General features: G+C 42.2%; 1 protein-coding gene and 1 pseudogene across 1 annotated transcript; one reads left to right on the top strand and one right to left on the bottom strand.

The window, feature by feature from the left end:
- Positions 1 to 2,027: 2,027 nt before the first annotated feature.
- On the bottom strand, positions 2,028 to 12,154 carry LOC123086761 (DNA-(apurinic or apyrimidinic site) endonuclease). Its single transcript, XM_044508554.1, has 9 exons — positions 11,802 to 12,154; positions 10,423 to 10,515; positions 9,830 to 9,974; positions 5,703 to 5,901; positions 5,136 to 5,214; positions 4,180 to 4,241; positions 3,439 to 3,525; positions 2,942 to 3,045; positions 2,028 to 2,365 (listed from the first exon to the last, which is right to left on the bottom strand). The coding sequence occupies exons 1-9, from the start codon at positions 12,054 to 12,056 to the stop codon at positions 2,280 to 2,282; spliced, it is 1,110 nt and encodes a 369-aa protein (XP_044364489.1). The 5' UTR covers positions 12,057 to 12,154; the 3' UTR covers positions 2,028 to 2,279.
- A 145-nt stretch (positions 12,155 to 12,299) lies between these two features.
- Positions 12,300 to 23,560, top strand: LOC123086762 (ABC transporter C family member 10-like; annotated as a pseudogene).
- The last annotated feature ends 1,743 nt before the right edge of the window (positions 23,561 to 25,303 follow it).

The following is a 25,303-nucleotide window of genomic DNA, read 5'->3' on the forward strand; positions in this document are numbered from 1 at the left end:
AAGGGGTGCCACGGCAACGAATCCAAAAATGATGCCACAACAACATATCGGTTCTGGTAGCTCATGGAGATACCGATGCAAAAGAAGATGCGACGGGAGCGTGTCATGCGATGAACGGTGGGGTGCTCCCGGTTACCGGGTTCCCACGGGTGGACGGCATGGCAACGAGGAGGAACATGGAAGCAACATTTTTCTGACACGGTGCAAACACGAGCACCTCATGCATCGCAAACATTCGTTCTCGGAAGGTCATCTCGGCGGTTATACCTTTGGAGCGTGCATCCGGGGTGGTTTGGGACGCATAGTGTAGTCGTTCACGATCATCATGGGAAGTAGTGGTACTCGACGATGGTAGTGGGAGTAGTTGTTCACGACGACGGCAGTTGTACATGGCAATCGTGGACGAACTTGGAGGGTCATCGATAGTCGTTCACGGGTCTTGAGCGACGGTTGTGGTACATGTTCGGGCGGCGGTAGTGGTACACGTTTCGAAGGTGAACTTGACGAATTCGAATCCCTTCGAGGTTGTCGTGGTACTTGGGGTCTTCGGACCCGCCGGTCTCGTTCTTGCGACGTTAGTTGAACTTGACATATCCGAGGGATCTGGGTGTCGCGGTACTTGGCGTTCTTGGCGATTCCGAAGACGGCGGTAGATGTACTTGGTGTCAATATGGTCTTCGGGTACTTGACGACTCCGAACGGGGCAACAAAACATAGTCGACCTTGACGTTTCAGTGTTGTAGTGGAACAAACGTCCGTGTAGCCTTGCCGGTGTAGGTACTTGGCAGTATCCATGCGTAGAGGTACTTGGCAGTTTCATGTAGACGAACTTGAGGTACTCCGGGGCAGAGGTCGCAACGTTGCAACGATGGTCTCGGCGCATCCAGATCGAAACAAGGCCAAGTGGCCTCGAGCATCGCAGATCGAGGCAGCGGCGGGCGCTCGTCTCCTGCTCGAAGCAGAGGCTAGGCCGACGGCACAAGGCTTGGGGGCGCATGGAAGCTGAAGGACGGAGCAGGTTCGGGCGCAGGAGGAGGCTGGCGAAGCAGGCTTGGCGGCGCAGCAGGTGAGCTGGGGACTCCTGGATCGGACGCAGGACGGACCGATCTCGGCTAGACCGAGTCGAAAACGGGGCGCAGCGGCGCCGGGGTGCTGCGGATGAGGATCGACGTCAAAGATGCGCTCCTGCTGGTCGCCGGCGGCAGCAGGATGAGGTGGCGTCGGGGTTCACAGCGGTTCCAGGCCGGGCTCCACGGGAACTTCGAACGCCGGCGGAGGCTGGTCAACACGGCGGTGAGCTCTTGTTGGCTGCTGCCGCTCAAGGCGTGCTCGGACTTGGCTTCGAGACGCCGCGGGCCCCAACCGCCTGCGGATACCTACTCGAAGGAGGATGCCATGGAGATATGCTCCCCATACTCGCAACCTGATTGTATCATATCTCCAAAAATAAATACCGAACTATCGGCTCTCGTTTACCCATATAAACGACAAGTGAGCCTCTACAAAAGATCAAGCTTTGGAAAAAGCATGCACTCGTAAACTAGCTGTGTAGATATGAGTTCAACATTTGTTGATCAGTAAAGATAGATAGGTAGGACGCAGGGCTATTAACCATCCGAGGGCCTGAACCTGAATAAAACCATCATATCACCTTTCATTGAACGAGGACCTTCAAACACCACCCATCCTTCTACATTCTTCCACGATTCCATGTACTCCCTCCGTTCCGAATTACTTGTCACAGATATAGATGTATCTAGATGTATTTTAGGTCTAGATACATCCATTTCTGCGACGAGTAATTTGGAACGGAGGGAGTAGATCGTAAGATCGGTAGTGTATTAACCGTCAACACTATTTCCTTGGGCAATCTCTGCCCTATTGTATTTGGGTCATAATCCCCATGTTATTTTCATGCAACGGATGTAGATCTTGCTTAAGAAAATTGGCTGCCTGCATTGCAAAACATGATCTATATACTACATTAAGAAACAGAGGGGGCATAATGTTGCCCAAGCGCTCGCATCTGGTTTCTTCCGAAATTGTAAAAGCCAGTCATAAGTGGAACAACTCTTAGAAATCTGAACTTAGATACCAATAGCTGATCACAGTAAGAGTTGAACTCTAATTCCAATCCAGATCCGGACTAGAGGGTGCGCCGCAGTAGTGGCCTACAGGTCATAAAAAATGTTTAAATAGCTCATGATAGGCCAAGCGCTTCAACTGACCTAATAATAATCTAATAATCCATGGTGTCCGGTTCGAGAAAAACACAGAAGTTAGCTGGAGCTCTTCGATTCTGGTGCTTCCGCTGCTTCTTTGGAGAGCACAAGTGAAACAGGACAGTGATCACTTCCATAAAATCCTGCCATCATGAAAGTCCACAAATTGAATCAAGGCAAACACACAGACACCTCACATGAGAGTCATGTCACCATTGACTCTTTTGTTTTCATTTTTGACATGAGAAACAGTTAGACATACTAATGCCACAATAAACTATATGGTCAAGCAAACATTAATAAATAACTGAACCTGTTACATCTTTTATAATGATTACAGATTACATGAACACGGCTGGGAACTTGATATGATTATGTCGAGAGATTTGTCAGAACTCCAGCATGAAATGCATCATCATTTTTCCAGATGCACATACGATGTAAATCAATAGGGAATTGTACCGGTAGCAGCTTAGGGCAGTTCCAAATCTATTAGTAGCTGTTTTTTATCCTTCCATGTTATCTCAAAAGCAAATTACATACACAACTATAATTTTCTTTATTTAACATTGAATATATACAGCCAAGACATGGTCCAACCCCCTTAGTTATTTGCAGCTGATGATAGGCAAATAAAATTAGAATTTCGGAAAGACCAAAGGTAACATATCACAGTTATATAATTTATCATCACGCAAAGAAAGATGTGCAATACAAACCTTCCAGTTCAATTCCATGACCATGCATTTCACATGAAACAATTCTGTCTTTCAACCCTTCTGAAATAACAAAATAGTCAATCCGCATTCTCTTTCCTCGGTACCTGGAGAAATATTAAGCAATAAATCAGTCCATATAGAAAAAGATGAAATACGTACACTCCAGCATTAGCTGTCATATGTAGTAAATTACAAAAGAACATTGCTTATCAGCAGAACATTAATAATCAAATTCATGCTGCCAAATTCTTTTATAAGTGCCGTGCCTGAAATAAAATCAGATTGCTGAGATGGGGGATAATTTGTTAATGGTAAACATTGAGGACCACATGCTTACAAAGTAACCATATATCTATACAATAGGGATCAAATAACCCATCCAAGACATAAAAAGGAACAGCAGATATGCTTCAATCATGCAGGGTCAAATTTTGATAAGCAACTGAACACTATAATTAATAATCTAGAAGTAATACAATCATGGAAATATTTCTTACTTCCCAACTGGATTCCCAGACCAAGAGAAGCCACACTCCATGTCTTTTTCTTTGTGCAGGTATCTGTAAGCATCTACCAGCTTTCCCCTATACATCCAAATGTTAGTCCATAAGGTGGTATTCAAGACTATAAAGATTAATGCTTCTATGCAACTAACTTTAGCCTTCTATATTTCCACTAAAATGTCTTATTCACCATTCATTGGTTTATAGGTATGTTTTTCAGGCCTGTCCTATAAAATTCCAGACAAAGATGACAGTATGTGTTCTAGCTAGTTTGAACTTCATCCTTTTTGTGCGTGCAAAAACCTTGGTCCATTCTGAATTTACAATGACTAGTAAAGTACTTATAAACAAATTTAGAGGTTGTACCAGCAATATCTATATGATGATATGAGAACTTGACACTGCCCCCAGTCATGTTGAACATTTACCTTACTGAGCATTGAAACAATAATCTTTTATGTTTCCATGACCACAATTCCACAAGATTCACATTTGAGATGCTCATCATGGCACTTTTTTGTTGCTTGTCTAAATAGAGATGTTAATACGCTCCAGCTATATATCAATGTGGGGCATCAGTTGAGAGAAAACGATGATGGTTATGGTAGATTAAGCATGCAAACTAAATTAAAAGGTTGCATACATTTGTTCAAGGATGGCCTCCATTTGAGAAATGGGGGAGTGCTCTATCAAGGAGAAGGAAAAAAATGCTGAAATATGTTAGTTTACACATACTGGGACAATATATTGCCAAAGCGCTGTCTCTCTGCAAGGGTGAATCCTGGCTGTCCACAGTCCTGTAGGAATAGATGAGACATTCCTTTGCATTAATGCATAGCTAAACAGATACATCAGTAACAGGGTACTAGTCGTCCAGTAGAAGTGTAAAACTGAAAGATGCATTTAAGATAGGCTGTCAGCTGATAGGCCAGACATTGAAAATCTGTTAAGGGTGTAAGGCTCTGTCTGCCATCGCCGTTTTCTGCTGCATTAGGCCCTTAAGTGCCAAATTATGCCTTGGTGAGAAACAGATAAGTCTCACTATGGAGTGTTAAAAAAAACACGACTCTTATTGTTTATTTTCACTGAGACAATCTTACAGTCATATAAAGTATATATTAAATAATGAACAAAAGAGCACACACATAATAACTAACAAATTTATAACTATACCAACACCCAATGAATGTTAGCCTATTTGCATAAGATTGGAAGGTTTCACAAGCTTGCCACTCATGTGTAACAGAAGCAGCTAATTCTTGAAGTAGCCTATTTGCTGCTGTTGCTAGAATATATACTCTAATTTGATAAAAAGTAACTTCAACTGGCCAATTTCAAGGTGTGATTTGCAAATCCAAAAGAGGAAATATAGTACTTAGAAAGGACAAAATAAGCATTCGCTAAACTTACAATAAGTTTAAGATAGAGAAGTGAGAATTTGGCTATCCTCACAAGATAGACATTAGACTAGATGGGCCATATGGGCCAAATCATCCTATAAAAATGTCGCACCTAGGAATAGCTAACCCATTTGGATTTGCTTGATAAGCAGCAGCAGCATACAGGTGAGAGTCGAAGGATGCACAAGGGATTATGGCAAGATAAAAGTTGTTTCCAACACTTGAGTTTTGGGGAACATGAACTGGATTTACAAGAATAACCCAGAATTGCATCTTTAAAGCAAATAATACCTCTTTATTTGGAGGGATATATCCATTGAGCTTAGCATCGCTAAAAAAATCAGGATGGCTGACATCGATTTCGTCATGACTGAAAGATTTAAAAAAAGGTTACAGGGGGTTGGTTTGTGAAAAATTTATAAGAGGCTCATTCCATCTATATATTGTATAGAGAACATGAATTCCTCGAGGATGGCCACGTAAAGTAATAAAACTTCTCTCCCTTACCTTACGAATTTTCTGCTCAAAACAGATTTACTTGAAGTGCATGTTGTAATTATCGGGGATCACTGATAATATGCAGGAGGAACTACTTATCATTAAGGAGTGGGGATTTGAACCCAAGACCCCATAGACCACTGCCTTGTGTTTGCCACTAGACCACATGGATGGGCCCTAATTATGAAGTTTGGGTTGGCCATATAAAATGCAAATCCACAACTACATGTTTTATTAATCTATGTGGTTTCCAGAAGACTAAAATTAACTTATCATCAATAAATATTAAATAGTAACTTCATGCAAGAGGAAGGCATATATAATAACAACATAAAAAAACAGCAATGGGTTCTTAATTACCTAACGTTCAGGTCTCCGCACCAGATTAAGGGCTTGTCTACTTGTTGAACAAACTCCGACATTCTTTTATCCCACTTTCTTCTTCTTTGAAATGAATTTTCCTCCTCTTTCCACCCGTTGTTTGGAGCATATGTGTTTAGCAACAAGAATGATTCAAATTCCACAATGATGACACGACCGTCTGCATCATGCTTAGTAGCTGAAACAGGTAAAATACTATACCATCAGAAAGAATAATAGTTTCTGCAAAATTTAATTCCAGAAAGCACGCAAAAATTCAAAATGACCACTTTGTTTATCATGTCAGGGCAGACCAACAGCTCCGCAGCCCCACATCTGCTGCACCAGCAGGCACCTATAAGTGATTAGGAGGATAAGATCCCCTTTGAACCTAGCCAATCTGTGGATCTGGAGACAAACCTTCGATGGCTCTGGCGGTGCACACAGCCAGACAGTACAAGCGCTCCATCTCTAGGCCACTTGACCGGTATGGGCCTGGGCCTCACGGGCCAGTATAGATGGGCAACACATACAATACTCCCCCTCAAGAGGGGTGATAGGTATCTATCACTCCCATCTTGTCACACGCTAGGTTGCATTCTCTGGTTCCCAATCCTTTCAAGCAACTGCAATTTGTTGCCATGAACTCATATGCTCTATCTTGATAATCATAGCATCTAGCTTTTCTTCGATAATAATTTGTCTAGCTCCAAATGTTTGGTTCTATCATGTTGAACCGGAGATTTTGCTATATGGATTGCCGACTTGTTGTCACACCTTCTAATAGGTTCATTCATGCAACAGGTCTTCAATATCTTCAGCCCTGCTAATAGGTTCCTCATTCATAACTCACTCTATCCCTGAGACATGGCTCTGTATTCAGCCTCTGCAGTAACAACAAGTTGTTTCTTGCTTCTCCAAGACACTAGATTTCCTCCTACAAAAACACAATGATCTGAAGTTGATCTCCTGTCATCCAGGCAGCTAGCCCAATCAGCATCAAGGTAACCATCTACAAGAAGGTGTTCATGACTCTTGAACAACACTCCTTTCCCAGGAGTACCTTTCAAGTATCTCAAGATTCTATATACCATCTACTGTTGGAATTGTGTCGAATATATTGTACAAGGTAGGTTACAGTTGGACAGTGTCTAGATAAAGTAGGAGTCGTGTCCTAATAGGACACCTACATCCTAGGCCTCTTATATAATGCGGGGATAGACACACGATGTAACCTATACCAACATAATAGCACAGACATGGGAGCGGTAGTGTGTGCTGGCATCCGGGTGGCCAGGGTGCGGTATTGTGACAGTGTCATGGGGAGGAGCGCCCATAGTCAAGCCCTAGGGATGTAGCCGAGTTCGGTGAACCCCGTTAACAAATCCCAGTGTCATGCCGTGTGATTGTTTGGTCCTCGGATGATAGATGATGCATCTCGCATTATTCTTTCAAGTGGTATCAGAGCTACGTTATTTGGAGGTCGTGGATTGTTGATCCAGAGGAAGAGACGAAGGAAATCGTGGAAGTGGTCGGTTTGATCTGGGTAATGTCGAACGATCAAGAGCAATGCTTGGAAAGATCGAAGTTGACGAGAAGCACTGGATTGATGGGAACTCACAAGTGTGCCAGCAATTGGGAGCAGCGGGTCGATTGATCAATTGCACCTGCAGCAAGCGACTGCATACAACAACGACAGCAACCAGATCAGATCGTGGTTCTTTTCAGAGATTGAATCGAAGCCAAGGGGCAGGCCGAACTAGGTCAGACGTAGGTGCAAGCTGGTCCATGAGGGCTGAAGCCCAGATGAGGCCAGCGCTGCATGAATCGGGAGTAGAACTGAGATTTGTTTGGGATAAAAAAAGAGGACCGAGTCCTCACGTGCAACAACAGGCAAGAGGCAAAACAATCTGGCGAATACGAAAATTGCACGAGATAGTCCATTGGAGACGCAAGGCATTGGAGAAAAGCAACATATCATTTGATTTTGTGCTAAGTGTTGTTTTCCACGGGTCAGGCGTACATATAAAATTCATGGTGTCGACGGATACCAGGTTCGGGTTATGGCAGACAAGGGTGAAAGATTTTTTGGTACAACAGAGATACTTGAATGGGTTGCAGGATGTCAAGCCATCTAAGATGGAAATATCATGTGAAGGATGAAAATTTGCGGAGGATGATTTGGCAGCCTGGAATAAACTCAAGTCCAATGTACATGAAAGTTTGATGCATGGACGAATTCAAGGTGGTGGAGAATATTTGCCAAGGTGGAGTTTATTCGAATTGTGTCGAATATATTATACAAGGTAGGTTACAGTTGGACTTTGAGTTGGACAGTGTCTAGATAAAGTAGGACTCGTACCCTCATAGGACACTTGTATCGTAGGCCTCTTATATAATGCGAGGGTAGACCCACGATGTAACCTATGCCAACATAATAGCACATACACGCAGGGGGAGCCGGCGGTATGTGCCAGCGTCCAGGTGGCCGAGGTGCAGTATTGTGACGGTGTCATGAGGAGTGCCCATAGGCCTCGGGGGTGTAGCCGAGTTTGCTGAACCTCGTTAACAAATCTCGGTGCCGTGCCTTGTGTGATTGCTTGGTGCTCGGATGATCGACTATGTGTCTCGGATTATTCTAACATCTACAACAAGGTGTCCAAGGTATACTTTCTTTGAGAAAGAGATATTCCTTTTCCAGACCTAGCCACTTCTATACCAAGGAAGTACTTGAGTCGACCACGATCTTTAACTTCAAAGGCCTTACTCAGACACCTCTTTAACCTTGCTATCTCTAGTCATCATCACCAGTGACAATGATATCATTTACACAGACTGCAAGCATGGTTATGTTTCCTTTTAGAGTGTCTATAAAACAATGTATGGTCACCATTGCATTGTCACATACTGCCCATCTAAACTTTCAAACCAAGATCTTGGAGACTACTTCAGTCGCAAAGAGTTTTCTTTAGCCTGCATACCTCGTCAACTGTTTCAAAAGTCAAGAACCCAGGTGGGATCTCCATGTAGACCTCCTCCTACAAGTCCCCATGCAGGAAAGCATTCTTCACATCAAGTTGATGTAAAGACATTCTTCACATCAATGTTCATCTTCGCTACTAGAGCAAAGGTCTCATCATAGTCAATGTCGTAGGTCTGGCTGTACCCCCTTGCTAAAAGCCTCGCTTTGTACCATTCAATATTTCCTTCTGCATTCTGCTTCACAGTGTATGTTCACTTGTAGTTGACCACCTTTTTTCTTGTTGGAAGAGGTGTTAGTACCCATGTCTTGTTCTTACACAGAGTCTCCAACTCCACCATGGCCATACGCCATTTTGAGTTCTCCTTTGTCTTCTACCAGTCAGTCAGAATTGACACAGACTAAAGAGAAGCAACAAATGCTTGCTGGAGCTAGTGCTTCATAGGAAACATAGTTTCCAATATCATTGACATTGAACCCATACCGTTTATTTGGTATCCCTGTTGTTGTTCGAGTAGTTCTCCTCAAAAGCAATTTGCCCATCGATTGACCCTTCTAGTCATCATGATCCCCATCAGAGGAGATGGAAGTCACATCAGTACTACCCTGTTGTTTCATCAATGGATGATCTTGCTCCCTCGGATGTGCAACACCATTACCATGCTTCCATGAATACACCTTGAGCTGCTCCTCTTGCGTGCGACTGTGTGAAATTGGTGTTGATGCTTTTTTTGTGCGCATTGGTGTGCAGGATTAGGTTGTTGCTCTTCAGATGTGCCTTCCGAGTTACAGTTGGCGGATTTCTTTACGAAGGCCCAAACTAAGTGTTGTTGATCCACCTGGGTTTTTTTTTGTGTGTGTGTGTGTGGGGGGGTAGCCGTGTACCCCTTTGTATTTCCCTGTTCTATAAGGGGTTTTCTGCATATTGTACTGCACATGTACGTGTATATATACTGGCCTATGGCCACATGGAAATACAAGTTACATATTTCCTAACACTTACCACCCTTACCAAATTAAATCCAATGACATAATCACAAAAATATAACATGCCGAACAGAATGTCCCACTAGAGTAGAGCATGCGACATTTCAAAATATAGTGTAACAGGGGAGACAGCTACTCAACCTCTCCAAACCAAACTTACATGTTCTATCCAAGTTGAATGACACTTTCTTTGGTTCAAACTTCTTCTTCATAAACACAGCTGTGCCTGCATATTTTGAATCTGAAAGGGACCACCACACACGGTAGTCTTTGAAAGGTGAGCTCGACAAAGCACGCAGCACTGTCTGCATGACATCAAGAAGTAATTGTAGAATTACTTAGTTAAGCACAACTAATGCAACTGCTGTAACAACCTACGCTGAAAAGAGAAAACAGATGGAAACTAAGTTGAAATTTATTCATAATTGTTTCCTGCTAAATACACAGTCACCACAACACAGCAATGCTTCAGGATGCAACTGATACAAATCAAAGTCCAATTTTACACAATCTAGAGTAATTTTTTCAAAAAATAGATATACTCTTGCAAAACTATCAGAAATCACCCTTTTAAGAAGCATTTTCAATAGACTACACATGTATCACAAAAACAGAGTTTTTACAAAGCCATTTCAAGGAACTACACATCTTATCCATAATGCGGAAATCTAATTTCAGCCAGAACCAATGGATCTGACATAAGGGATCCACTTTCCATAACTACAGGGTACAGGGCTACTCCCTTAGTATTACCTGTTTTTCTTCGCGTGACGACGTTGTGTCGTCTTTTAGCTCACTAGGATTTTTAGGTGCCCCTTTGGAACCAGCTGCTGGCATCCGCACTTCCTGGCAAGTGGCAAAGAAGTTCAGCAAAGATCCTACTCACTGATACATACATAATATGCTTAGATTGTTAAACTAAAAAATAAAGTAGAGAACCTAACCCGAGAACAGCATAATAGTTGCGATTACTGATTAAGAGTACAAAACAAAACAACAATTTGTGGCTAGGGCAACTAAACACCCAAAAGGACAAATAATAATATTATTAGGCTGCTAAGTTGTCATAACTCATAACAACTAAAGGTATTGGAATTGAACGGAAATAAAGACCTTGGCCTGTCATTTTTACAACCCAAAAGTGGGGTTTGTTATAAACCCAGTTCTACTCTACTGCACTAAAACAAGAACCCAAGGCGGATTTGGATTTCAACTATTGAGCTGCAATTTCAAAAAGAGGCTAGGGTTAATCGATCCACCATATCCAGACATCAGAATAATGTAGAAGGACATAAGTTTTCTCAAATAATGATTCAGCTTGAGAATTACTTCATCGTATGGCCTATATTTTGTTGTAACTGTACTATTGCTGCAAATCAGCACATGGTATAGGTACGAGAACTTGTTGTAGCAGCAGATAGTGGCTAATTGAGCAACCAAATAACTGGAATTGGAACACTAGGACTGACATAAGTAACAGATAGACCAAAAACAAGTTTTTCACATTTTCTTTCCGCAATGTTGCCAACATTAATCCAGGATAAGTTGATAACAAGAAACAGGCAAGTAGATATCAGTTCACTGATTTAAGAATATTTTCATAGCATTCAGTCTGTTTCATAAAATGCTCAACACAACCTCTGCAAACACCACCCTAGCCTTTACAACCATCAACACTGCATGCTCTCTACTCTCAGTGGTACATAGCCTTGATGTATTATGAGCAAATATAGCACAGCATGCCAAACAACCAGAAAAATGCACAGCAGGAATCGTCGGTCGGCATAATCAGTCACCAGCTAGTCAGCTAAGACAACTGGCACCATCAATCTCGCAAGGGATGCAGCACGCTGGAATTGGATTAAACCCTAGATCAATCAGATGGGTCAAACCCTAGATTACCAGAATTGGATTAATCTTGCACAAAAGGACAACTAAGATGTACTCGCCCCAATGTGCTAGATGAAATGCCTGCGAGCAACGGCAGCTCCTGCATGCCACATTGCAGCACACTCGCCTAAAAATCCCTCGGCACAGCACTCGCATTGCAGGCTAAAACCAAATCTAGGGTAGCAAGCAAATCCGGACACACAGAAAGGGTGCTGAATGAAACGCTCTTTGCCTTGGCTCACCTGGACGCAGATGACGTCGGGGTCGAGGCGGGCGACGAACTGACAGAACGCGGGCCAGTCGCTCTTCATCCGGAGCAGAAGGCTGTTGGCGTTCCACGTGATGAACCTGCGTGGCTCCTCGCCGGGAGGGCCGTCCCCGCCGGCGTCGGCCGCGGTGGGGGCGCGGCCATCAACGCAGTCAGAGATCGCGGCTCCGGCGGGCCTCTTCTTGGCGGGGGATCCGTCCTTGAGTACGGGCTGGAAGAAGCGCTTCATGGCTGGCTGGTGCGGCTGCGCTCCCCGGCAGCCGCCAGCAGGGGAGGGAACACCGGAAGTGAAGTAACGACGGGCAAAATACTTTTTTTTTTGCCGATAAAGGGCGCCTTCCGATATCTATCGTAGGTAAGGCCCAAGAAGCCCAGCAGCATCTCAGCCCAAGAAGCCCAGCAACAAACCGTGCACGATGCACAGCCGCCTCCGCGACACTCTCCGTTCTTCTCGCCGGTCCTTCCTCGACGGCTCGACCCCCACCGCGCCGGCGCTGCCGCGGAGCACCTCGGACGGCATGCAAATCAGGACATCCATACACAGCGGACAGCGCGCGCCCTAATTCTATCATATCGTGCCCCAGGTAGACCTCAAACCCGTCCCCCGTCCCCATGACATGCCGAGCGTGCTGCCCCGCTCCCCCGGCAAGGTGCCGGCAGCCGGGTGGCGGCACCCTTGTTCTCCCGGCGGCTTCCCACTTCGTGCCAGGGATTCGCTGCCACCAGTACCCAAAAAGCCCTCCTCGCCTCACCTTTGCCCACGCCGCCAAACACGCCTGCAGGCTTGCTTCCACTGAGGCACGCCGCCTCCAGGTCTGTCCACCTTTCCTCCACTGGACTGGCGTGCGGACTCGGAAGATTTCTTCATGTTTCGGTAAGGAACCCTAACGTTGCTTGGATTTCTGCCTCTTCGGGTCAAAGCCAAACCTCTTCTTCCTCTCATTTAGTTACTGAAAGTCTGAAACACTATGTACCATTTTGGTTTACATTTTTCTAATAAAATGTGTTGACGCAGCTTGCAAAGCAACTGGTTTGCACAACTTGCTAAACAATGACACTATTCAGGATGAATTTGATTCTGAGAGATCGGCGTCTCCTTTCTCGGTTGCTGGATTTTTCAGCAGGATGTCATTCTGGTGGATGAATCCCTTGATGAAGAAGGGTTACAGAAAGCCTCTTGAAGAGAAAGACATACCTGCGTTGGATGTTGCAGATCAAGCAGGCACTCAGTACTCAATGTTTGTGGACAAAATCAATGCTAAGCAATCATCTCTTTTCTGGGTAATTGTTTCATGCTACAAAAGGGACATTCTGTTTTCTGGGTTCTTCGCATTGCTCAAGGTACTCACTCTATCTTCTGGTCCGTTGCTCGTAAAGGAATTTATCAATGTATCCTCAGGAAAAGAAGCTTTCAAGCATGAAGGTGTTGTTATAGCACTTGGACTTCTTCTGTCTAAATGCTTGGAGTCATTAGCCCAGAGACAGTGGTATTTTCAAACACGGAGGGTGGGAATCCAAGTGCGGTCACTCTTGTCAGCTTCTATTTACCGAAAGCAACAGAAATTATCATGCTTTGCCAGTATAAAACATTCTTCTGGAGAGATAATGAACTATCTCATAGTAGATGCGTACAGGGTTGGGGAGTTTCCTTTCTGGTTCCATCGGACATGGACTACCGGCTTCCAACTTGGCATTGCCTTGGCAGTACTATACGATGCAGTTGGTCCTGCAACAATAGCATCTGTTCTTGTTATAATGCTTACTGTTCTACTGAATGCCCCTCTGGCCAGGCAACAGCAAGATTTCCAGAAGAAACTCATGGAAGCTCAAGACATGAGGTTGAAAGCTATGTCTGAGTCTCTTGTGAACATGAAGGTCCTGAAGCTTTATGCATGGGAGGCCCACTTCAAGAGTGTTATAGAACATCTTAGGGAGTTGGAGCTAAAATGGTTGTCAGCATTCCAACTAGGAAAAGCATATACTAGTGTTGTCTTCTGGGCATCACCTGCACTTGTTTCAGCGGCAACATTTATCGCATGCTATTTTCTGGGAGTCCCACTTAATCCTAGCAATGTATTCACCTTTGTAGCTGCACTGCGCCTTGTTCAGGACCCTATCAATCATATTCCAAACGTTATTGGCTCTGTAATTCAAGCAAGGGTTGCATTCTCTCGGATAAGCAGTTTTCTTGGTGAATCTGAGCTGCCAAAGGATCAAATTTCGATGGAGCATTGTGTGTGTAGTCAGTATCCTATAGTATTCAAATCTGGCTGTTTCTCATGGGACAGCTCAGGAAATCCAAATCCGAGGAATATTAATTTGGAGGTGAAAGCAGGAACGAAGGTAGCAATCTGTGGCGAGGTTGGCTCAGGAAAATCCACTCTTTTGGCAGCTATTCTGGGAGAGGTCCCAAGGACAGAAGGAATGGTATATTTTTGCTGCTTTGTGTTTAATTTACTTTGCTAACCAATGATCATAATAATGATGTATGTTATTCTGGAACCTCCCTTTCTACCATCAACTTATTATCCATTTAGTATTGTCACATGGTTAGCATGTAGTGTACTACTTACTCTACTGTGTTGCAGCTATGAATCTAGCTTACAGTAAATGTGTTTGGGTTATACTAACAAAACTACCTTTTGTAATCTAAAGAGTGAGGTTATAACATTTTGTTCTGTCTATAGTATTGGATCAAATTATGGGCATCAAACTTTTTGTCCTCGCAGGTTGTGGCTGCAACACACTGCTCCTTAGTGTCATTTTCCAATCCCTTATTCAGAGCATGAGTGTGCCATGTTCAATGCTGCCACAAGAATCTTCGTCGGGGATTGGGACAACATTTACTATAGGAATTGAGGTGGTTAAATGGCTTCTCTGTCGTGGTTCTCGGAATCCTCAGGTTCTTACTCCACCTGCTTTGCTTATCTCGCATGCATCGCAGCCTCGCTGGCCTTGAAACCTTCCGAGTTGATCCTGCAAAGGTCCCCTTTATGTTGGAAATTTTTCGTTTTACTTGTGATTTGCAAATGCGTCTGGATGGTTGATCACTTAGCCAGCTGTGGACTCTATCATAACGCCAACTGGCCACTGTGCAACGATCATGAGAGAAATATTGATCACCTATTGGTGCGATGCAGTACCGGAGTAGTGTTTTTTTCTTGGGCTCGTCTCCTAATTTCGCACCCACCCCACAGGCAATGCTTCCCTAAAGATTGGTGGATCAACTCCTATGACATTCAACAAGCTTTTCGAGGCGATTAGAGCTGAGTGTCAACTCTAGCAAAGGGCTAGAGCTAAGGGATTGGTTGTTCCCTTCCCTTACTTTGCCTACTAGTCGCTTTGTGGTCACTTTTTGTTTGCTTTTCTGGTTGTCAGCATGTCTTTCCTATTATAACTCTTGAACCTCTAGTACCTGATCTATAATTAGTTGGAATTATTTTTTCATGAGAAATGTGCATTATGCATAGTGCTTAGTTATAACAATGACTGTGTTATTAGCTTGGTTAGTGCAATCAACAAACAGTTGCACCACCCTCCTATTCCACTAAGTGGGAGAAGACAGGTTGGAGAAAAGTTAATTTTTTGTTGTGCATGTACTTACTGTTTATGTCATAGATATCTTCAATTAATATATTTTTAAAGTAATGTCTCTTAACATGTTTAGTAAACCTGCATATGATATTTTGCAAGACAGCAAAACAGAGGTCCAAATTTGGATTTCAATTTAAGCACAAATTACTAAATATTATTGGTGCGCGTGGACTGTTACACTTTTTTTCGAGTACTAATTTCATTGCTGAACATAATTGCAGAGTCATGTTTGTGGGAAAATAGCATATGTTTCTCAGGATGCATGGATTCAAACAGGAACTTTGCAGAACATACTTTTTGGGTCTAACATGGACAAGCAAAGATATGAAGAGACTCTCCGGCGGTGTTCTTTGGTGTATGACCTTGAAAGCTTGCCTTTTGGTGACCGTACTCAAATTGGGGAAAGAGGAGTTAATCTTAGTGGAGGACAGAAGCAACGTGTCCAATTAGCTCGCGCATTGTATCATGATGCAGATATATATATCTTTTGGATGATCCTTTCAGCTGCGTTGATGCACATACTGCTTCAAGTCTTTTAAATGTAGGGGTTATTTGTTGGCATCTCAGTTTGGCTACATGAGTCTCCAATTTTTCTAAATTTTAATGATCATTCTTTTGCAGGAATATGTGATGGGAGCTTTATCTGAAAAGACAGTTCTATTAGTAACCCACCAAGTGGAGTTCCTACACGCATTTGATTCTGTTGTCGTAAGTATTGACTCTTTATTCAACTATTGGCATTTTGAGAGGTTACATGCATGTTTCATTGCCGAGATAGAGGCTCCACCAGGCTTGTGGGATGCAATTTCCTCATGTAAGGTTTCCTAGCTTTCCCTTCAAGATCCTGCAGGGGTTGAGTGTTGGGCCCAACTGACATACAGGAATCAAGCTTTCTTCCTGATCCAGTCCTTGCTAATATGCATGTTAACCCTGGGTGATTGCTGCATATTATAGGATATTTTTTTATATTAATTTTATATACTAATAAGGGTCAATCAAGTAAAATAAGTGATTATTAGTAAAAACTAAAGTATTTGCTAATATACCAGTTTTAGGATTCATGGTGTGAGTCCAGGGAAGCACACGGATCTCCTCTTATGCTTAACAAAGGGGGAGGCTAAGGGGCTTCATTACCACCTTGAATAAACAGAGTAGGCTTAGAAGTGTTTAATTGCAAGGATCAGATAATAGTGGGGTTTATAGGGCGATTTTCATTTGGCATTTGGCTATAAGCATATATTCATCCCACGTTTCATGGCTATTTTTTTCTCCCTTTCTTTATTGAGGTGGTGCTACTGGTGTTCCTGGGTAGTAACAGATTTGAAGTGATTCCTACCACCTGTCCTATTATTAAGTTGGTTGCACCTACAAAATTGCGACTTAAGTTAAATTCTGCATTAAATCATCATAAGGAAGCAACCATATGAAATTCATCACTGTATTGTGCTTTCTCAGCTATTCACAAGATACAGTTTGGTCATCCTTCGGTGCATGGGGAACTCCTACTATTTTGTTGACAGACAGTAACTTGTCTTTTGGCAGTTAATGTCCCATGGGCAGATCATGCATGCTACTTCATACCAAGAACTGCTAGTGTCTTCCAAACAATTTCAGGACCTTGTGAAAGCACATGAAGTCACTACAGACTTTCCTAATGTTAAAAGAATGGCTTATAATGTAGGCAAGCAGTTTGAGAGGAACGCCTGTGTTATTCACGGTACGGCAAAAGAATCCATCAAGTCATCAGCATCTGATCAACTAATTAAAACAGAGGGGAGAGAAATTGGTGACACTGGACTGAAGCCTTATTTAATGTATTTGGGCCAGAAAAAGGGCTACATATATGCTAGTCTTGTTGCTATTACTAACATTATTTTTGCATCTGGCAAATATTTCAGAACTCATGGCTTGCTGTTAATGTTCAAAATCCCTGTGTATGCACATTGAACCTTGTTCTGGTGTATACAGCCATTGGATTTGGTTCAATCATTTTCTTGCTATCTAGAGCTCTGTTAGTAGTTGATCTTGGTCTCCGGACATCAGGACCTCTATTTGCCCAACTACTTAGTGGCCTATTCTGTGCACCCATGTCTTTCTACCATTCCACTCCACTTGGAAGGATACTTAGCCGTGTAAGTACTAAGAACTGGTAGTACTATATGAATCTCGTTTATTTTAGTTTGACCCATGATAATTTTAAATTAGGCAGCAAGTAATAACTCTATGATGCAGGTATCATCTGACTTAAGCATCATCGATCTTGATCTTCCATTTACGATGTCCTTCAGTATTTGTGCCACACTAAATGCATATATCAATTCGAGTGTTTTGTGCTTCTTTACCTGGCAAATTTTGCTTGTTGCTGCACCTGTTATCATCATGGCTGTCAAGTTGCAGGTAAGCTTGTATAATCCCATTTACGCATGATGTAGTTTCTGTAGGCTCTTATTTACATGACCTGGTTTACTGAAATATAACATTACAGAGATACTACTTAGCCTCCTCAAAGGAATTGATGAGGATCAATGGCACTACAAAATCTCTAGTGGCCAATCATCTTGGAGAATCGATTGCAGGAGCAGTTACAATAAGAGCCTTTAAGCAAGAAGATCGTTTTTTTGCTAAAAGTTTGGATCTTATCGACAATAATGCAAGCCCATCTTTTCACTGCTTTGCTGCAACTGAATGGTTGACTCAACGTTTGGAGATAATGGGTGCTGCTATTCTTTCCTTGTCCGCACTTGTTATTACTCTTCTTCCTGCAGGAACTTATAGCCCTGGTGAGATGTGTGAAACTTTATTCGAGGGAATGCAATGTTTTGTAACCATTAGTTAACTTGCTCTTTTGCCCTTAGTGCTAACCTGTGTTTTTGTAAAGAATTTAGGTACACGATGTTGAAGATTATATTGCATTGTTTTCCCTGTCAATAAATAAAAATTATATTGCAAGTGGTTCCTTTTCTCAGAGGATTACCCTTCAGCGTATATCTCGCTAATCACCATCTCGAGCCAAACTGCCATCCCATAGCTGTGACACAGTACCATATTTTTTTTGAAAAAGGAGATAACCCTGGACTTACATAGTACTACCATCTAGTTCTGGGTTTCTTTGATGATCTTTGTTGCATGATTCATCTTTGATTTCAGTCATTTGTCTTGGTGTCTGGTGCTCCCAGCTCCTTTTCTAGCTTCACACATCTTGCTCCCTTGCTCTTCCATCCTCAAGAGGTTGCTTGATTCCAAGTAATTTTGTCGAGACGAGGTCATAACATTAATCATCCATTTCACAGCATGGCAGATTTGGAAGAACCACAACATGATTCTCTTGTTATTATCATGCATATGTAGTTCTATGTTCCTGTAATGTTTTTTCTTATAGAATTTGACATAGGTTAGTTGATCACTCTATAGAATTGCATCATTTCCTTTCCTTTTAGTAGTTGTTGAGCACATGAAATGAGAATTAGATTAAGATTAACTCATAATTATTAATGTTGGCTTATACAATTCTGCAGGTTCTGTAGGGATGTTGCTCTCTTATGGTCTGTCACTTAATATGTTATTCCTGTTCTCTATACAAAATCAATGTTCTCTTGCAAATCAAATAATCTCTGTTGAAAGGTTGAGCCAATACATGGGTATTGTAAGTGAGGCACCATATATTATGAAACAGAATCAACCACCGGATGCATGGCCCTCTGTGGGTAAGATAGAACTTGAAGGTTTGGAGGTAGGTGATGAAAAATAAATGTCTTGTTTATCGTCCATAGACATGACCAGTATGAATTTTTCATGCATTGTACATAATGCAATTGATATTTGTGTTAGCAGATAAAATATAATCAAGATGCTTCTCCAGTACTTCATGGAATTACTTGCACATTTCAAGGTGGCGACAAGATTGGGATAGTCGGTCGAACAGGAAGTGGCAAGACAAGTTTGATAAATGCAATTTTTCGTCTTGTTGAGCCTTCTGGAGGAAAGATAATCATTGATGACTACGACATCACAGAAATGGGGTTACATGACTTACGATCTCGAATTGGTCTTATCCCTCAAGATCCTATACTCTTTTATGGTTCCATAAGATATAATTTGGATCCTCAAGGGCGTTTCTCGGATGAACAAATCTGGGAAGTAGGTTTCCATATGTTGTTACTATAATTTGATTATTTTCTATTTTCCCTGTTAAAAGAATTTAGCATTCGTTCCTCAATGTTTTTTCTATGATGAAACAAGAATAGTTGAGAGAAAAGAAGATCAAAAGCAGACGCTCTCACATGCATCCATGAGTTATAATAATCAATAAATGACCTCATTATCTTTGTAAAAGATGGTGTTTTATGTTTTCAGACTACACCCCAGATGGAATGCTCCTTGGTTGTCAGTATAGAAACAATTCCTTATTTAACACTATTTTAAATTTCGCTTCCTTATTTGACACTGAATTTTTTTTCTTCCCTATATAACAATGAGTCTAAATTTTATGCCCTTTATAACACTTTCGTCCATTTTAGGCCTAAATGACACCTGAAAAGACCCTTTTGCCCCTCATGTGGTATGAGTGTGTGCGGAGCAGTAGCGCACACACATAACATCAATGCGGGGAAGTAGTGCACACACACAGGCAGTGGCAGTAACACACGCAACAGCACACACAGGCACACGCACACATGCAGCAGCACACACACCAGCACACACACACGCATAGTACACACATATGCAGCAGCACACACACCAGCACACACACACGCGTAGCACACACATATGTAGCAGCACACACACACACGCACACACGGACACAGCAGCACACACACGCAGCACGCACGCACGCACGCACGCACACAAACACGCAGCAGCACACACACGGATGCAGCAGCATACACACACAGCACGCACACACACACAAACACGCAGCAGCGCACACACACGGACGCAGCAGTACGCGTGCGCACACAATCATATCATATAAGGGGCAAAAGGGTCTTTTCAGGTGTCATTTAGGCCTAAAAGGGACGAAAGTGTTATAAAGGGCATAAAATTTAGACTCGTTGTTACATAGGGAAGAAATTATTTGCCGATGTCAAATAGGGCATAAAATTAAGCACGGTGTCAAATAAGGAATTCTCTCGTCAGTATATTACTTTCCTCTTGAGGGTTTTTCAATCATAGTTAGATAACCAGATCTTTGCACCTCTGGTTGCAATCTAGTAAATCAGTTGGTAGTGTTTGAACATTGTGATATGTTGCTGAAATTATTACGTTGAATAATTTATGGCATGGTAGCATTGAACTGCTAGCACCTTGCAAGCAGCAACACTACTGAAATATACTGCTAAAGGAAATATTTGCACTATTACACAATTTAGTACTAGTCCCCTCTTCCTAATAAACAGCTTATTTGAAAACTAAGGAAGCATTTGTGAATTAACCTTTGCCAGGTTCTAGGCAAATGTCAACTAATTGAAGCAGTTAAAGACAAGCAAGGATTGGATTCACATAGTAGGTCTTTTCAACCTCATTCTCTTTTACAGAACTTGCTGCAATTATGTCACATTTCTTTTACTTGCTTTGCCCAACAGTTGTGGAGGGAGGATCAAACTGGAGCATGGGCCAAAGGCAGTTACTTTGCTTGGCCCGTGCGCTATTGAGAAGAAACTGCATCTTGATCCTTGATGAGGCAACAGCATCCATTGATACTGCAACTGATGCTATTATTCAGAAGATAATCAGGACGGAATTCAAGGACAGCACAGTTATCACAGTTGCACATCGGATACCAACAGTGGTGGACTGCACCTGGGTACTTGTTATTAACAACGGTATGCATGCATCTAATCAGTCTTTATGGCTTTTCATGATTGTTTTCAGGTTCGCATGTGGTGTTAAATTACAAATATTGTTTGCTGCCAACTACCAAGAGACTCTTTCAGAAAATGAATGTGCATGTGGTTCTTGCCCTCGACTCATTATTCGGTACAATCATGTTGCAGTTTGCTAGTATGGTTCCACCAGTGGTCATGAGTTGGACCCAACTCTTAAAACAACCTGCAGGTCTTATTTACATTTGTAAGTCGCACATATAGTGTATAAACAACACATTGCAGCCATAACTTTTGAGAGAAGTCCATATTACAACCCTGAACTTTTCGGTTTGTAGTCCATATTACAACCCTGAACTTTTCGGTTTGTCTAAAGATTCAATGCCAAACTCTAAAACCGGTTAAGATTCAACCCTGAACTATCAAAACCGGCTAGTATTTAACCCTTCTCTCCCTTGAATCTGGTTTTGACCCGTTGACCATCCAGTCAGCAGCCACATCAGCGTTTTGATTGTACAGGCAGAAATTGAAATTTGATGCTATTTATAGTTCCTTTGAGCCAAAATGGCTGAACATTTCCGAGAATGATCAGTATGTTATTCTATATTTTACAGAAGCTTTTCGATATTTCTGGATACTTTCATTTGTTTGGACGAAATTTGACCAAAATTGGGGCTGAAAATGTAATTTCAGGGTATTTATAAGTATTTGGCAAAAAAACTGAAACTTTCTCAGAATGATCGACATACTATTATTGATTTTACAGAATTATGTCAAAAATTTCTGGATACTTTTATTTTTTGACCAAAAAAGGGGCTGAAAATGTAATTCATGTTAATTTTAAATAAATTTGGCAAAAAACTATGAAACTTTCCCAGAATGATAGTATAATATTGTTGATTTACAAATTACTTCAAATTTTCTGGATACTTTAGTTTTTGGCTAAAATTTGACCAAAATAGGGGCTGAAAATATAATGTTTTTCAGATTATTTTTAAATCTGTTTGACAAAATAAAACTGACGTGGCTACCTACTGGACGGTCAATGGGTCAAAACCAGGCCTCCTCAGGGAAAACCAGATTCAGGGAAGAGAAGGGTTGAATCCTAGCCGGTTTTGATAGTTCAGAGTTGAATTTCAGCCGGTTTTACAATTCGGGATTGAATCTGACAAATGGAAGATTTCAGGGTTGTAATATGGAAAGACAATAGTCAAATAATGTAGAACTGACAGTACTTTTTTGGGACCAACTCTAAAATCAATTGGCAAGGGATTGTTGAAGATGGGCTCATGCATCAGTTTGAACGCCCAAAATAAATAGTTACGCATGTCCCCTGCCTCCCAACCACACCATCACCACACAGGCACACACACAGGGACTGTTGGAGACCCTTGATCTCAGAACATAGCCACGGCTGGGAGGAATTGGGGAAGAGATACAAGGGATGGAGGGGTATTGCTATACCAACATGGTAACCAGGAAGTATAACCGGGCGAGCATAGTCATGCTTAAATCCATTACTATATGGGGCACCTTCCCCATATATAGCTGCATAGAGATGAGTTGAGGTAAATGACTGCGCTATCTCATGCTTAAATCCATTTCAATATGGGGCACCATCCCCATATATAGCTTTTAGTTTAGGTCAGGTGCTAAGTAACCTACTTACTGTTCACTGAACAGGCGCAGCTGACTCAAACTGTTTTAAGTAACCTTTTCCCAATAGAAGTCTCATGTATAGCCGGAATCCTTCTCATTAGGAGCTCCCTAAAGGATAAATTCTAAGTTCTCCAAATAGTTGGTCAAAATTCTCGAACTTCTTGAATGTCAGCCAATGTGCTGTGTACTTGTGTGTGCAAATGAACTTCATCAATTTTGACAAGGTTAGCCATATCAAACGACTTCTATTTTCATCAACTTTCACGACAATCTGCTTTTGTATTGCAAAGATCAAACATGTCTTGATGAACGTATTGGTCAGAGTTCACTCCAATATATTTGAAGTATTGCATATTCTTTCTGGAAAACACCGTAGTGTCAAGATGGCATTGGATATCATTGTTCCCAAAAGCTGCAGAATTTCTAGAAATTTATCAGGAAACTGATGTGTATATTAATTTTCGTAAATTAGTGCACTACAAATTTTGGGATCATTTAATAAATTAAGGGTTTTATTCCCTATTTTTGTCAGAACCTTCATTATTTTCAGAAATCTCCATCTTATTAAAAAAATTTAAGTGTGCAATGTTACCATAATCTGGTGTGGCCTTGCGGGATAATGCAACACATATACATTTGGAGCAATTACCTGTTTATGCTAAAACCTAACAACTTATTACAAGAACTTGAGAAGTAGTAATAATATTAATAATTAAGACTCTTATCTGCTTTGATCAATCGAAAATTGCCTTGCCAGCTTGACTTTGTGGATGAACCAGTTGGTGCATAGAATTTGGTATGGAAGCAGAGCCGGCTGATATCTCTTAGTTAGAGATTGCACTGGTTGAAAACGTGCACCATGTGTAAGGGACTTGTAGCTATACAATGACTGCCCTTTATTATGTAAAGCAATGATAGCTTGACCAAATTATCTAGCGGCTTAGCCCCTTTCACATGGTATTGATATTCATAAAAATTATTTGTGGCGTGCTTTGATCCTTTTTGTTTTTGTTTTTGTGAAAAGCTATGTTTTTAAGGCGGTAAGGCGAGGCGAGGCGCTGGGGGGGCGCCTCACTGCCTAAGCGCTGAGGCATAAGGCGAGGCGACGCCTTAGAGACTTGTAAGCAACAGAATTAAGTAGAATTTGGTAGGCATTAAGCAACTAGGCATACAGCCATACACACCTTGCAACTGATTGTTGTAGAGCCCCCATCCTCTTTGCACTTGCTTTTCTCCCCAACAGAATTCTGCATCAACATGAAGTCATGAACAAATATGTTAGAATAATGTATCACTTACCAGTGCACATTCCACAAAAAATAGAAATAAAAGTGAGGCAGCGAACAAAAGTGGAAAGAAAGATAGCAAGTATGAGTGCAACTGCAATCTGCAATGCATGGCATATTACATAACCATTAACCAATTCAAATGACACAAGTCCAGTAGTCCACATAAGACAAACAGAATAATAGATAATTCCAGCATAGCAAAAGGGATAAAGGTGGCCAGCTCAGCTCTCTCATGTCTCTCCACTCTCAAAGTCTCAATCAAAAGTCATCATCATCAAACTCATTGGCATTGGTGTTGTCTTCACCATCTTGGTCAACATTAGTTGGCTCTTGATCGTCATTGCTCACATCATCATCATCTTCAACGTAGTCTGAATCCTCCCCCTCCGCATTGGGCATACTGTTGCTCTTGCTTGTTGTTGCTGTACTGCAGAGGAGGAGGAGCTGCTGGAGAGGAGGAGGAACCAGATCTGCTGGAGAGGAGCCACTGAAGAGAAGGAGGGGGAGGAGTGTGTGGATTGGGGGCTGTTTCTCTCTCTCTCTTTCTCCCCTCTTACCTGTTGGCGCCAACATGATTCCAGTTTCCCGCCAAAACTCTGTTTCCCGCCTAAAACAGCTCCCCTGCCTGCCTGGCAAGCTAAGGCGTCCAAAATGGACTAAGGCAACGCCTCGGACGCCTAGGCAGACGCCTCGGACGCCTTATAGCTTAAGGCGGACGCCTTAGACACCCACCTAAGGTGAGGTGGACGCCTTGCCCTCGCAGGGCGCCCTGACGCCTAAGCGTCGCCTAGGGGACGCCTTAGGGACGCCTTGAAAACAGAGGTGAAAAGCATGCTTTGATCTGACGTCTAAGATATGTTGGGGGCTAAGACGTGATAAGAATTTTTGAAATATATATTCCCCACCTTTCTCAATCACCTTAAGCTTTGGGTAAAACTGCTGGTGTAGGCAATTCAATAAAAGTTAATCTGAAAGTGCCATTATGGCCATTAGGAGTAGAAGACCAGAAGTACACACTGTTATGAAGTGAGCCTATATTCCATCGGGCCAACAGGCCAGCACATATACATGAAGGGAAATAAGCAAAGAAGCCCCTATACAATATGATAACT

This window comes from Triticum aestivum, chromosome 4A (genome assembly GCF_018294505.1).
Source record: "Triticum aestivum cultivar Chinese Spring chromosome 4A, IWGSC CS RefSeq v2.1, whole genome shotgun sequence".
NCBI lineage: Eukaryota > Viridiplantae > Streptophyta > Magnoliopsida > Poales > Poaceae > Triticum > Triticum aestivum.

Coding starts and splice junctions, on each gene's coding strand:
- LOC123086761 (XM_044508554.1), bottom strand. CDS start 12,056: ATGAAGCGCTTCTTCCAGCCCGTACTCAAGGACGGATCCCCCGCCAAG. Junction 10,516..11,801: donor CCGACGTCATCTGCGTCCAG/GTGAGCCAAGGC, acceptor GCCACTTGCCAG/GAAGTGCGGATGCCAGCAGC. Junction 4,242..5,135: donor ATATCCCTCCAAATAAAGAG/GTATTATTTGCT, acceptor CTATTCCTACAG/GACTGTGGACAGCCAGGATT.